Below are 13,186 nucleotides of genomic sequence, written 5' to 3'. Positions count from 1 at the left end.
TGGTCGGCAGTCTGCTGTTGAATGCTCAACTCTTCACGTAGTCACACATGAATTTGCCTTCTGAATTCTTTCCCAGGGCCAGGCATCAGCGAGGCGGCGGCGAGCGGCGGTAGTGGTGGCGAGGTGCGACCAACCGCCTCTGGGTTCGGAGATCGCTTCCGGCCGCCCGAGGGCTCCTGGGAATGCAACGCGTGCATGGTGCAGAACCAGGCATCGCACGTGACGTGCGTGGCCTGCCAGGCCTCCAAGCCTGCGCCCAAGCGAGCCACAGCCCCTTCCAGCATTCCCGCTGTGAGTAGGACCCAATCCTAACCCTGCAGCACTCGCTGGCTGTTTTGACTGATTGATTGCAAGGGCCTCTGGCTATATGACTGAGAATTCAGTGATGGATGTCAAGAATACTAAACCAGACACACGGAGAATCCTAGCTTTGATTCTGGGCAGGTGTATGCAGGGGTCTTGCGTTCGATCCCGACCATTGACGCCTGTTTATTTGGAGTTTGCATGTTCTCCCAGTGGTCGTGTGGATTTTTCTCCGGGTCCTCTGGATTTTCCCTCAACGTTTAGAAACATGCGTTTAGAGTATTTGCTATATATTTCCACATGATAAGCTACTTATCATCTGAAAAAGAGCTATATAGCTCAGTGGGCATTACCTGGTAACATAAAATAGTAGGAGTTTATTAAACTGGGTTTCTGAAGAGTTTGGCAGTGGCTGCGCACATAAAAAAACATGTAATATGTTTGAATTTGGCATGATCCATCGTTGAAGGCTGAATATCTATGGACTGATGGATGGGTACTTTGTGAACCGATTCTATGCACATTGTAAAGGACAAGTGTTGGGTGAGAGGCCTCTTCATGAGACTGCAGAAGTGGTTGTCATATTCGAGGGTCGTTGCTTGACATGTGATCGTTTGCGGAGTTGAGGGATTCCAAAGTTTCATCGCTTTGCGGCATTACTCCCAATAATAGCAGTTATGTTCGAATCCATGATAGGGTCAAATATACCGCATATATGAAATGTACCACAATTTTGACAATGTACCAGTTAAACACATCCGTTTACGATACATGCATCGAATCACGTGTGAGAATGTGTTAACATTTTGCGAAGATTGTAATGTTAAATGTACACTAACATTGCAAACAAAACTAATGCAGAAATAAAATAATAAAGACAATTAAACTGTTCTAAAAGCAAATCCCTACTCTGCATCATGTCGGTTCATCAAATCGCCGTGGACGTGAATTGTATGTATTCGGGGTAAGTTGATGGTGGATTAATGGAAATAATTTACTTTGAGGGCTTGCGGATATTTCTTCACCAAAGCTGTCCAACGGCACACGCCCGTCTTATGTATGATTTCAAAACTGGGCTCGTGTCACCACGAGACCTTTGTAAATTGCGATGTGGATAAGCAGGACCAGGATATAAGTCAAGTTGAGCAAATATCTATAAATCAAATTGTAATTGTTTCTGCACTGTACACCTAGTTTGCATAAACAACGTGATTTTTTAAATGATGCCACGTGCATTGAAAATTGTTGGGAGCGGTCTCCGGGGACAGCCTTGCAATATCCACTTATGTATCTTTAAGTTTTGGTGCATACGTGCTCGCCTAACCTGACGACAGGCAATGCAGACGACTATGATGGGGCGTTTTCTCAAGCAGGCTGTAAATGGGGTGGGCGGGGGATTTTCCGTTGTCACCGTTTTGTCGTAGGCCAACGCCAAACCGCCGCAGGTTGCTGGGCCCTCGCTCGCCGAGCAGTTTGCTGCCCCTCCCGGCTCGTGGGACTGCGACACGTGCATGGTGTCAAACCGCGGAGAGAGCTCCCGCTGCGTGGCGTGCGACACGCCGCGCGCCAACCTCGCCCCCAAGCGGTCCGCGCTCGCGCCACCGCCGTCCTCCTCATCCTCCTCTTCGGCCGCCTCCACCTTCTTCTCGACCGGCGTTTCCACCGCTCCCGCCTCGACAACGAAAGCGCCCGCATCGGTGCCGCCGCCTGCGTACGCAAAACCCTCGGCAGCCGCCGCCTCCAGCCTGGCCTCGCTGTTTGTCCGGCCGGAGGGCGCGTGGGACTGCGATGTGTGCATGGTGCAGAACAAGGCCGGCAGCGGCTCGTGCGTGGCCTGTCAGACCGCCAAGCCCGGTGAGCCCTCGACGCGTCACTCCGTCGTCATCGGTCGTATCGCCCAACCACACGTCGTTAGCAGCAGCTTCACGGTCACTCGTTATTACCCGCTGTTAGCCTCCTCGGCTCTCTATCATCAGCGATTGGCATAACCGTCAGCAGTGTCCTCATCACCGTACGTTGGTTGACCTCATCAGTATAATCCATTCGTTGACCATCAAGTACACAATCATTAGTTGCGGTCCTTTTTTCGTGACAATGTTTCGTAGGCCCATTCCCAAGTATAGCCCCATGCATACCAAGTCATGGGATTGGGTCCCAGTTTTTGTTGCAACATATTTACGTTTAACGTGGAAACAATGCACAAGACAATGGATTGAATCCGCAAAGCCTACGTTACTGGGCAGCAAAGGAAATCGAGGATCTGGGTGCCGTTTGAGCTATCACCACTCTCAGGACGAGGATTTGGGAGTGGTGTGAGTCACATGCTGCTTGTGTAGGGTTAATTTCCTGAAACTTTGTTCCTGTCACACTAAATTCCCAGTATCAGATTGCACAAAACAACTTGAGTAAAGTATATGGGATTAACTATGGGATTAAAGGGAACATTTGTGGATTGATCATTGTTGTAATTTTAATGACATCAGAGAAGACTTAGAAAACTGTGCTGGCACAGCTTGGATCCTAGGTACGAATCTGGGCTGGCACCTGTGCGTGGAGTGATGACACGTTCCGTTTCCCATCCCTGCAGGTGGCAAAGCTCCCATGTCGTCCGCGGCACCGGCAGCCACCCCGGTCGGTTTTGGAGACAAGTTCAAGCGTCCTGCGGGCTCGTGGGACTGCGACACGTGCATGGTGTCGAACCCGGCGAGCACCGACGTGTGCGCCTGCTGCTCCACCGAACGGCCTGGAGCCGCCCGGCCCACGGGTGAGAATTCCACCCACTGTCATCTGCCCACCATCATCTGCCACCACCCCAGCTTCAACACTCGCCTTCACACCGCCACCCACTCGGCCACCCAGCCCTTGGGTCCGAACCCTTGCCCCACTGCTGAGACCTCGCTGCCCACACGCCCAGCCCTGCCACCCATTTCGCTCCTGCAGTTGGTCCCACCACCTACCCAACCCGCAGGTGTAAACCCTCAGCCAACAACCTACTCTTTTCCCACCATTCACCCGGTCCCATCACCCACCCACTCCAACCCCATCATGCACACGGCCCCACTACTCTAACCCCACCATGCGCCTGGCCCCACCACCCACCGACAGCACCCGTTCATTCTCCTTGATGGCCTGAATGTTTATAGGCTATCTCAGCATCATTGGTTTTCACAGTCTGCAAGGCTCAGCGATCTTTGCATTTGTTTCAGCAGCGCAGGCTCCAGCGCAGCCCGACCAGCCGGCATTCTCATTCGGCCTCTCGTCAGACGACTCTGCCGCCAGTGCCCTGCCCAGCGCCGCCGCCACATTCTCGTTCAACAGCCAGGGCGGCTTCAAGTTCGGCACAGGCTCCACATCGGCCAGCAAAGACACTACTACTACTACTACCACCACCCCTTCCTCAGCCGCTGGTGCTAGTGGCGTCACAGACACGAGTGGCCCGGCAGCAGCAAGGGGCTTCACGTTCGGCACTACCGCCCCAGCCAACGACTCCACCGTGACTTTTGGCGGCGGCATCGGCGGTTTCAAGCTCCCGTCGAGCGACGCCACGGAAACGGCACAGACGTCCGCCGCCACCTTCACGTTCGGTGCCAAAGTGGGTGCCGGTAACTCCACTGCCTCCGTCTCCGCCGCCGCCACCACCGATTCCTCTGCCGCCGCCGCCGCCACATCGACCGCAAAGACCGCAGAACCGAAGGGCTCGAGCGGCGGCACGTTTCAGTTCGGCGTCGCGACGCCGTCGTTCGGGCAAAATGCGCTGTCCGGCAGTGCAGATGCCAGCAAGCCCGGGGCGGGGTTCGCGTTTGCGCCCGACAAAGAGGTGGCACCGGCCACCTTTGGCGGCTTCCAGTTCAAAACGAGCGGCGCCGCGGAGCAGCCGGCGGCCACGGCGACTTTCGGGGCGTTCGGCGGCGTGAAGCGTTCGGCGGACGGCGCCGGTCCCGAGGGCAAGGCGGTGCCGCCGCTGGCGACCGGGTTCAGCTTCTCCAAAGAGGCGGCGCAGAAGACGGACGCAGGTTTGTTGCGCGACACCGATCGGCGGCGTGCGTGTCGTTTTTTTATGATGATGGGTCGTCGGTGTTGCTTCCCCTTTGGAAATGGATTGCGGTCGTGGGTTTGAATATCGCAGTCGGCAAGTGGTAGTTTCTGTGTTGCTGTTTGCATAGCTCGGATGACAAACGTGAAAGTTATTGTCGGCAGAAATGACAATTTTTAAAACGGCATTTATTTTTGTGTTTGTGTGTGTATATATTTCTATATACCGTAGCCAATATAAACAGTTCACGAGGTCTGTGCTGGTATCCACCGCTGTGAGTTGCAGCATGCTGTGTTGTTTCGCATATACAGATAGTCCCCCAGTTACGATGGTCCGACTTACGATATTTTGATCTTACGATGGCGATAGCGGTACGACAAAATTGTATGTATGATGCGTAGCTTTAGCGATTTCATTTTAGGGTTACCACGATACGATACATACGTTCAATGCATGTTGAAAGTTTTTATAGCAGGTAGGATTGTTTCCTGAAAAAACTTTCTATTAAATTGCAGTTCATGTAGGTAGGCTAAGAATTTACCTTGGTTTTTTTTACTTTACATTTTACCGTGCAATACAGTATTGTAATTAATAAATACATACAGTATATAGTTTATATGGTACGGTACTGTAAATTGCTCTGTTTTGCTAAATTATCACCATTCTTTAAGACTCCTGGGTAGGCTAGGCCATCTTCGACTTACGATATTTTTGACTTACGATGAGGTCGTCGTAACGCATCTCCATCGTATGTAGAGGACTACCTGTATTCGTTTCTGATTAATTAGGGAACACATTTCTTTATTAGGGAACCTATTTCCGTTACATCCTTTGGACAAAAGTAGCGAACACAAATGTTTCGCTATTTTAAAACGACGAATTCACTGGGATCGAACGTAGGCTAATTTGGCTACGTAACACCATCCATAATGTGCATGTCTAGCGTGTACCACCGAAGATCCCTCCACCATGTGGTGAGATCTCTCTCAAGCTGGACTCGACGCTGGTGGTGTAGTTGCTTGAATCCCATGGTGAGGACCTATTAGATGCGTATCTGATAGGAAGAGGCCGAGGAGATGATACTTCCAGCACCACCGCGCATATTAACTGGCATTCACTGCTACAAGGAGCTGGACCAGCAGAAAAAAGCTGTCTTTGGACGTATATTTTCAAGAGTTCTACAAAATGTCCAGAGAAGAGCCCAGATGAAACGCCAGCTTCCTCTGGTGAATATTTCTGTCGCTTTTTAGCTTCATCGTCAGATGAAGAGGCAGGTGATCCTGCTTTTTCATCTGCATCACTCCACCCCTTGCTCACCCAACTAGGCATCATTAACGATCAGCAAACTCTTAAACTTTCTCTGGCAAGTTTTAAATAATTATTTGTATTTAATATTAGCTAAAAGGTATGTTATCTTAGTGTTTGTTCCAGAAATCTCGGCTAGGAACAACCACTGATTTTAACATTATGGCTTTGAATAATTTAGATTTAACTAGTATTTCCCAGGAACACATTTATCGTGGAGTATTTTTGTACTTCTTTACTCTGACAACTATTGTCACCTGTCCCCTACACATTTCCTGTACAATCACCCCCCCCCCCCATCTCTGCTGTTCCTTTTGTAGATGAACCCACAGCCAAGAAACCATTCGGCTTCGCCACCATGAACCCATCCGCTGCGGCCACCCCCGGCCTTTTTGGTGCCACGGCGCCTGCGCCCGCCTCGTCCGCAGCAGCCCCCGCGAGCGGCAGCTCCTTCTCATTCGGCACGAAGCCCATCGCGTTCGGCGTCCCTGTCAAACCGGACGCGCCCGCGGCTAACGCCGGTCCCTCCGCCTCCATCGGGGCTGCTCCGCCCTTCATGTTTGGCCCCGCGGCCTCTGTGCCGGCCGCCAAGCCCGACCCCGCGACTGGAGCCGCCCCCGCCTGCTCGTCCGCGCAGATTGCGCCGTTTGGCTTCGCCCCTTCGTCTAAGCTCGACAAGCCTACCACGACCTTCTTATTCGGGCCGGGCCACGAGTCCCAGCAGCAGCTCGCGGGCACCGCCGCTAACAACTCTGCCACGCCAGTGGCGCCGTTTGTGTTTGGCAAGACGGACGCGGCCGTGACGAACGCGACCGCGACAAACGCGGCCGCGGCACCGCCGGTGTTCGGCGCGGTGCCCAAGACCGACGCACCGGCCGCAAACTCCGGCGTCGCCGGGGCCCCGGGGTCAGGCGGCTCCACATTCATGTTCGGGCCCTCGGCCGGGAGCGCGGCCAGCGCCGCCACGGCCGCCGTCACGCCGTTCGGATTCGGTGGGGTCACGGGCGCGGCCAGCTCCAGCGGCGCAGGTCTGCGGCGAGAGCTTGGTTTGCTCACCGTCACCACGCTCGTCTGCGGGCACTCGCCAGCACGGCACATTTCACCCGCGGACACTGCGCTCGTTTTGTTGCCTGTGCTGCGTGGTCATCACCAGTGCTCGTCAGCGTGACGCACGACACTTTCAGCATGCTCAACACTCAAGTGACGCGCTCAACACTCAAATGCACCCAAAGTCTTTTCGTACTCGATGTGCATTACATTCAGTCACTCGCTTGGACCTTGTGCTGGTCCTCCAGATGTTTAAAGGAAGATGAAACCCACTTGGCAAATGGACATTTTTGTGTAAATATGTAGATTGGGAAGTGTTGTCCTGGGACTTTTGAATATAGATTTTTTTTTTAGCGAGGAAAATAAGACGTCACAATCACGGCCAGATTATGTCACACGAGTGTGCAATGATGACATGCTCGGGGTCTGTTTTCATTTAACGAAGCGTCAAACTCATGTTGGGCAGTGCCAGAGCACAAATGAGTCCCATCTTCCTCCAAATAAATGCACCACCACCACACTTTAATTACTCCCTCAGCACCAACTCCCTTTCAGACTTGTTGCCGACTTGCTAACGGGCTGATCAGGGGCGGAGCCGCTGGGGGGGGCTCAGCCCCCCCGATATTTTGGGAAAGTCGGTAATCGGGATAACCGGATAACCGGCTGCTGCAAAATGCTGCAGGCTGCCACCTTGTGTGCTGCCCTGCAGGCTGCCACCTTGTGTGCTGCCCTGCAGGCTGCCACCTTGTGCTGCCCTGCAGGCTGCCACCTCGTGTGCTGCCCTGCAGGCTGCCACCTTGTGCTGCCCTGCAGGCTGCCACCTTGTGCTGCCACCTTGTGTGCTGCCCTGCAGGCTGCCACCTTGTGTGCTGCCCTGCAGGCTGCCACCTTGTGTGCTGCCCTGCAGGCTGCCACCTTGTGCTGCCCTGCAGGCTGCTTGAGCGGCAACCTTTGGAACTTATCGAACTTATTAGCCACATCAGCGGCTCCGACCTATTAATAAATCCAATAAAATGTGTTGTATACATTTGTGGCGCCCATTGGAAAACATAAACACTGGATATCTCACAATATTGAAGTCAGCCCCCCCAAAGTCAATCCTGGCTCCGCCCCTGGGTCTGATCATGTTTACATAATTATATAACTCGACAAATGACTGCTTGGAAAAATCCAAGTAATTGAATTCGGATTCCAGCTAATTCCTTTGCAGCGTGGTTGGCAAAATGAGATGGGAATAGGATGAAGGGATGAACACATCATACACGGGGGGAGGGGAATGGAAAATGGCTGGAATGCAGCAGGCAAGACCACAATGTTACGGTCACATGAAGGGGAATTTGGAAATCTCCCTTGTCAAAAATCAGGGGCCAGGACAAGAAAGAGGTGGGAAGATTGCATCCTTGGAGGTTTCAGAGCAGAACGCGACTAGGCTGGAGAATGATGGAGGCAGACAGAAAACAGGGAGATGGGAAGTCGCGAAAAGGAGCGTGAACTGGAAACAAATTATGGAAAAAAAAATGTACGTGAAACGGTAGCACATGACAATGAATGATAACCATTTTGGTGGACAATGCAGGTGATGATGAACATAAGCATAATTGAATTCTTAACTCTAGGATGCCTTGGCTTGAAATTTACACACAGGTCATCTTTACCACAGTAGATCTCTACCCCTGCTTGCGAAGCTGCACTAACCGAGACGGGGTGCGCGCGTGTGCTTGTGTGCGATTTTTTTTTTTCCTGCACTAACCACGCTGCTGCTCCCCACCCCCCCCCCCCCCCCGCTCTTCCTCTGCTACAATCCAGGCTTCGGCTCCGGCTCGGGCTCCATCTTCTCGGCGCCCGGCAGCTCCCTGCCCACGTTCGGCACGGCTTCATCCGCTCCCCCGGCGGGCGCCGCTCACGCCTTCGGCACCCAGCCTAGCGGCGGCGGCGGCGGCGGCGGCAGCGGCGATGGCGGAGGCGGCCCCGGCGGGGCACCCTTCAGGCAGCAGCCGCCCACCCAGCCGCCTGCGTTCGGCTCCTCGGGGCCCTCGCAGTTGGCCCCGCCAGCTTTTGGCTTCTCGGCCAATCAGCAGCAAGCGCCCGCGTTTGGCTCGGGGGCAGCGCCCGCCGGAGGGCAGCAGCCGCTGTTCTCGGCCGCGGTGCAGAAGCCGGCGTTTGGGCCTGGTGGCGCCGCTGGGCAGGCCGCTGGTGAGTGGGCAGTGCACGCCGAGCATCTGACGACCTTGTCGGTTCACCGATTCCAAAATCCTTTCTTGCACTCCATTTTAGGGTAAAGAACAAAAGTGTAAGAGAATGTGTGAGAATGGGGCGTATGAGTCGGTCAATTCTTATACTTGTGATGCACGCATCGAATTTTGAGTGCGATTTAGTTAATTGCGAATTTGCTCAATTATATGAAAACAATGCCAACCTATGTGGCAAGGACCCTGGGGGCCAGCCCAGGACACGCCGGCAGGACTATGTCGCTCAGCTGGCCCGGGAACGCCTGGGAATTCCCCAGGAAGGGCTAGAGTCTGTCGCCAAGGAAAGGGAGGGCTGGACCGCACTACTCGCCATGCTGCCGCCGCGACCCTCACCAGGACAAGCGGACTGAAAACGAACGAACGTGTGCCGTTGTGGGCACAATGGGATATTGATCTTCATTACAATGGGCACAGACAGACAAAATTTTACAAAAGCTGAGTGCATCAAACGAAGCAATTGCGCGTGATGCTTGCTTGGCATTGCACTGAGACGTAAAGAAGAAAGACCACACAGTGGCATTGTATTGAGTGTTAAAGCAAGTGGGCTTGGGCAGGACTCTTCGCTGATAGGGATTTTGGCCAATGGATCAGACCGGTGACAGAGTGGCAGCTATTGAAGAGAGCAAACCCAATAGGACAACCACTGCAGAGATGGAACAATGAGAACCAAACTTATGCTCGCACATCTGTCTTGGTTTTGCATTTACTGACAGTGTATTCAGGTGTCGAGATGACAAGATGTTAATGCCTTTGCCTGGTATTCAGGAGGTCGTGGGTTTGATCCTGACCCTGACGTCTGTATATTTGGAGTTTGCATGTTCTCCCCGTGGGCGAGTGTATTCTTTTTCAGGTCGTCCAGTGTTTAACCTCCACATTTAGAAACGTGTCTTTTCGAGTTTTTGGCTGCTATAAATGTTCATATAAGCCACTTTGTTAAACTATCATTTGTGGCCAGGTCACTTCTGAAACTGAGCTATATAGCTTAGTTGGGCGTTACCTGGTAAAATTAAAAAAAAAATTGTTTATAGTTTTATTGTAATTTAATATAATGTAATTTATCTGAAAAAGCCTCAATACTCTATCTTAGGAGGCGTCCTACATTGGGACGCGTCTTCCAAATTCTTCTCGGTGACAATTTTTGAGCAGATGCAGATGTCATTTACCGATGCCGTGTCGTACGTGCTCAGGCTCTGGGAGCTTCCAGTTTGCTGGCGCTGCCCCAGCTCAAGGCTTTAACTTCGGAGGAGCTAGCCCTGCGCCGGGCCCCAGCGGAAGCTTGACGTTCGGAGGGAGCCCACAGCAGGCGCCCGGCACCTTCCAGTTCAACGCCCGCCCAGGGTTCAACATCGGGTAAGCTCCCCCCCCCCCATCCCACAGCTGTTCACAGCCACGTTCTTACGTCCTACTTTCCCATCGGCACGTAACATGTGTTTTTGACCCAGCTCCTGTTTTAATCTTTACCAAGGATTGTAAAAAAAACTTCTTAATTTATAGAGTAAATTTGGTTATTACGCTCCAAAAATATGCGTAGAATTGTGCAGTTAATCATTTTAGAGTTGTAATAGTACTTTATTTTGTTACATGCATAGATTTTATACATGAACAGCAACACCAAAATAATTTATTTCGCAGATTTAATTTTGCGGCTTCTTAAATCATGACAATTCATCAAATCGTGGAGGGTCAGTGACTTTCGAACCTTAATAATTGTCAGCTGGGGTAGCTTAGAGATTAACATTCCCCCCTTCTGCTCCACATGCGGAGGAATAGCTATGTGCCTGCAGGGGGCAGTACAGGATTTCTCAGGCTGCGCAAGACGATCCCAATTAGCAAGCGCACGCCTGGTGAAGAGCAATTGCTTCGTCATTGAGGTCGCTCGTGAATTGGGGGGGGGGGGGGAGGGGGGAGGCGCACGGTTGGCCCGTTCTGAAGTATTTCTGTGTCCCCCACCCCCCCCTCGCTACGTTCTGCTTTCACAGGATGTCCGGGAGCCCAGCGAACCAGTTCCAGGGTAGTTCTAGCGCCACCCTCAAAAACCGTAAATACAAGACCGCAGTTCGCCGCCGCAAGTAACGTGCGGGGGGGGGGGGGCCCTCTCCCCTTGGCCGCTCGCCCGCGCTGCATGCCGCCCCTGCCATCTCCCTTGCAAGCAACGCCCGGAGCCCCCTCGCTGGGGCTTTATAACCGATTACCGAGACAGCTTTTTATCGAGGGCTAAATAGAAGAACTCTTAGTACGTGGGAGTTTTTTTTTTTAAAGCAAGCAAACTAAAACGAACATTTAATTAGAACTGGTCGAGCAAGGCTTTTAGGCTTTGCATGGACGTGTGGCGGTACGGGCGTGCGTGTGATGCGTGCCCCCCTTCCCCCCCCTTCCCCAGGCCGCGCTTGCGATGAACCCGGGCGGCACGGTCGCAAACGGCGTGCGTCGGCGTGCTCTCGCGTGTTGGCAGGAGTAGCTGGGGCCAGAAATAAAGAAAACAAGGGGAGGGAAAAAATACCTGGACAGTGGCTTGGGTTATAACCGTGCCCCCCCCCACGTCTTCGGCCCGCATTTGTTTTTGAACGCTTTATCGTTCATTTAAGTGTCATCTTTCAGCTTGGGGCCCGTGGTATTTCCTTGTTTGAGTCTGAAGAGGGGCTGCTTGTGCGTGCGTGCTGCAGGGTGACATAGGTGTTGTTGTTGTTGGGGCGTGCGTGCGTGCGCGTGCGCTTGTAGCAGTGCGTTGAGAGATGCCGCGCGTGAGCGCGCACTGGAGCGTTGTTGTTGTTTATCTCCGAGCAATTGGGGGGAGCAAGTGCGAGTTGGGCAAGAGTGGATGCGTGCAGAGTCTAAAAGGGGGGCTGCCGTTGTGAATTTTAGCTTATTTTATAAATGGTTGCAAATGGCACTGCATGTACATAAGCAACTCTTGTTTTTTTTTTAAGCTTACTCTCTTGTAATTAAATTTGATTTTACGTTTTTCTTTCGTGTTTTTTTTTTCTATTCCTTTGCCATCTTGTAGTTGTGGAGTTATTTTATTTGCTTTCAGTTTCCTTTCTTGGCAATGTCTCTTCTCCCCCCCCCGCCCCCTTACCAAAATGTTGCAAAGATGAACCCCCTCCATTATTCAAAGTTGCCTAAATCCATTGGCTGTGCGTTACTGGGTGGAAAATTGGTATATTATGTAAATTATCTGCTCTTTCGTCTCTCCTCGCGCTGTGAATGGATGAATGCCGTTATTGGCTGAAGTTAAATTTAAACAAAAATAAAAAAATGAAAAAAAAATAGGATGCGTTTTGGACCCCAGAGAAATCCCTGCAGTTGTACAAAAATGAAGTTTTATTTTTTTACGCGATTTATAAAATGGACAGTGGTAACTTTGGATAATAAGGACAATGGTGATGCGAGTATAAAGCTTTGTTTATTGACACTTACTATCAGTTTTCGCTGATGTAATTGCCTCCAATAAATATTATTAAAAGTAAAATCCTGAGCCGTGCCTGCTGTGTGTGCGTTTGGATTTTCCTGTGGTTACTTTGCCTCAATTAGAGGCACAATCTCTGTCGTACACAAATGATACCAGCCATAGCCATGTCTTAAGTCACATTACATGCTGAGGATTTTGAGAAGCGGAGAGGACGCAAACCGGAGGAAATCTCACTTTTAAGCGTCGTCGTGATGGTCCGATAGAAATTAACCAACATCTTTCACTGCTGTCGGTGCTGTGTTTTAATATCCACTTACCACATCAAGTTGTGAATTGGTGTTGATTAGAAGTGTGTTGGAAAACAACGTATTTGCCATATATAGAATTGTGCCTCTTAAAATAACAATTCATCATTCTTTATGTAATGACTGCAAGGTTGTGGCACCAAAATAGCTTCTTGGGTTGATTTTTGTGTAATTGACGTTACAGCGCCTTAACTGAGATTAATTATTCTGTATATTAAAATATGAATATTTATAGTGAAATAAAGGCTGTTAATTTGATGTTTGAGTTGCAGGTACTGTATATATATTTGGTTTGGCTATGCCTGCATACATTCATTTCAACTTATCATGGGCACCGAGTCACTCTCTGCAAGAGTGAGCTGATACTGTGAGGCGCACAAGGAACTACAGACAAGCAAGGATGGTGGTCCGCGATGTTTTGAGGGGTTATCTACCAATTTAGTTTTTTTTTTATGTTGGAGGAAACGGGAGCATCAGGAGAAAAACCTGCACGTGCAAGAGTGAAAATCGCTATCCCTCGACAGACGGGATCCGG

The 13,186-nt window shown here is 51.3% G+C and overlaps 1 protein-coding gene across 8 annotated transcripts in view; it reads left to right on the top strand.

Moving 5' to 3' along the window:
* Nucleotides 1-12,909, top strand: part of LOC116942672 (nuclear pore complex protein Nup153-like) — a 49,441-nt gene extending 36,532 nt beyond the window's left edge. For 6 of the 8 annotated variants that reach the window (XM_032954874.2, XM_032954871.2, XM_032954880.2 and 3 more), the window contains 8 exons: nucleotides 77-291; nucleotides 1,728-2,157; nucleotides 2,891-3,067; nucleotides 3,510-4,316; nucleotides 5,962-6,669; nucleotides 8,495-8,881; nucleotides 10,125-10,287; nucleotides 10,917-12,909. In XM_032954874.2, coding sequence (XP_032810765.2) covers nucleotides 77-291; nucleotides 1,728-2,157; nucleotides 2,891-3,067; nucleotides 3,510-4,316; nucleotides 5,962-6,669; nucleotides 8,495-8,881; nucleotides 10,125-10,287; nucleotides 10,917-11,010 — 2,981 coding nt within the window. In that variant the 3' untranslated portion in view covers nucleotides 11,011-12,909. The remainder of the gene's footprint in view (nucleotides 1-76; nucleotides 292-1,727; nucleotides 2,158-2,890; nucleotides 3,068-3,509; nucleotides 4,317-5,961; nucleotides 6,670-8,494; nucleotides 8,882-10,124; nucleotides 10,288-10,916) is intronic. The other 2 variants (XM_032954873.2, XM_032954870.2) reach the window with 2 other exon arrangements.
* The last annotated feature ends 277 nt before the right edge of the window (nucleotides 12,910-13,186 follow it).

This window comes from Petromyzon marinus, chromosome 15 (assembly GCF_048934315.1).
Source record: "Petromyzon marinus isolate PM22_M1 ecotype Great Lakes invasive population chromosome 15, UKy_Petmar_22M1.pri1.0, whole genome shotgun sequence".
NCBI lineage: Eukaryota > Metazoa > Chordata > Hyperoartia > Petromyzontiformes > Petromyzontidae > Petromyzon > Petromyzon marinus.
This window is presented reverse-complemented; position numbering and strand designations above follow the sequence as displayed.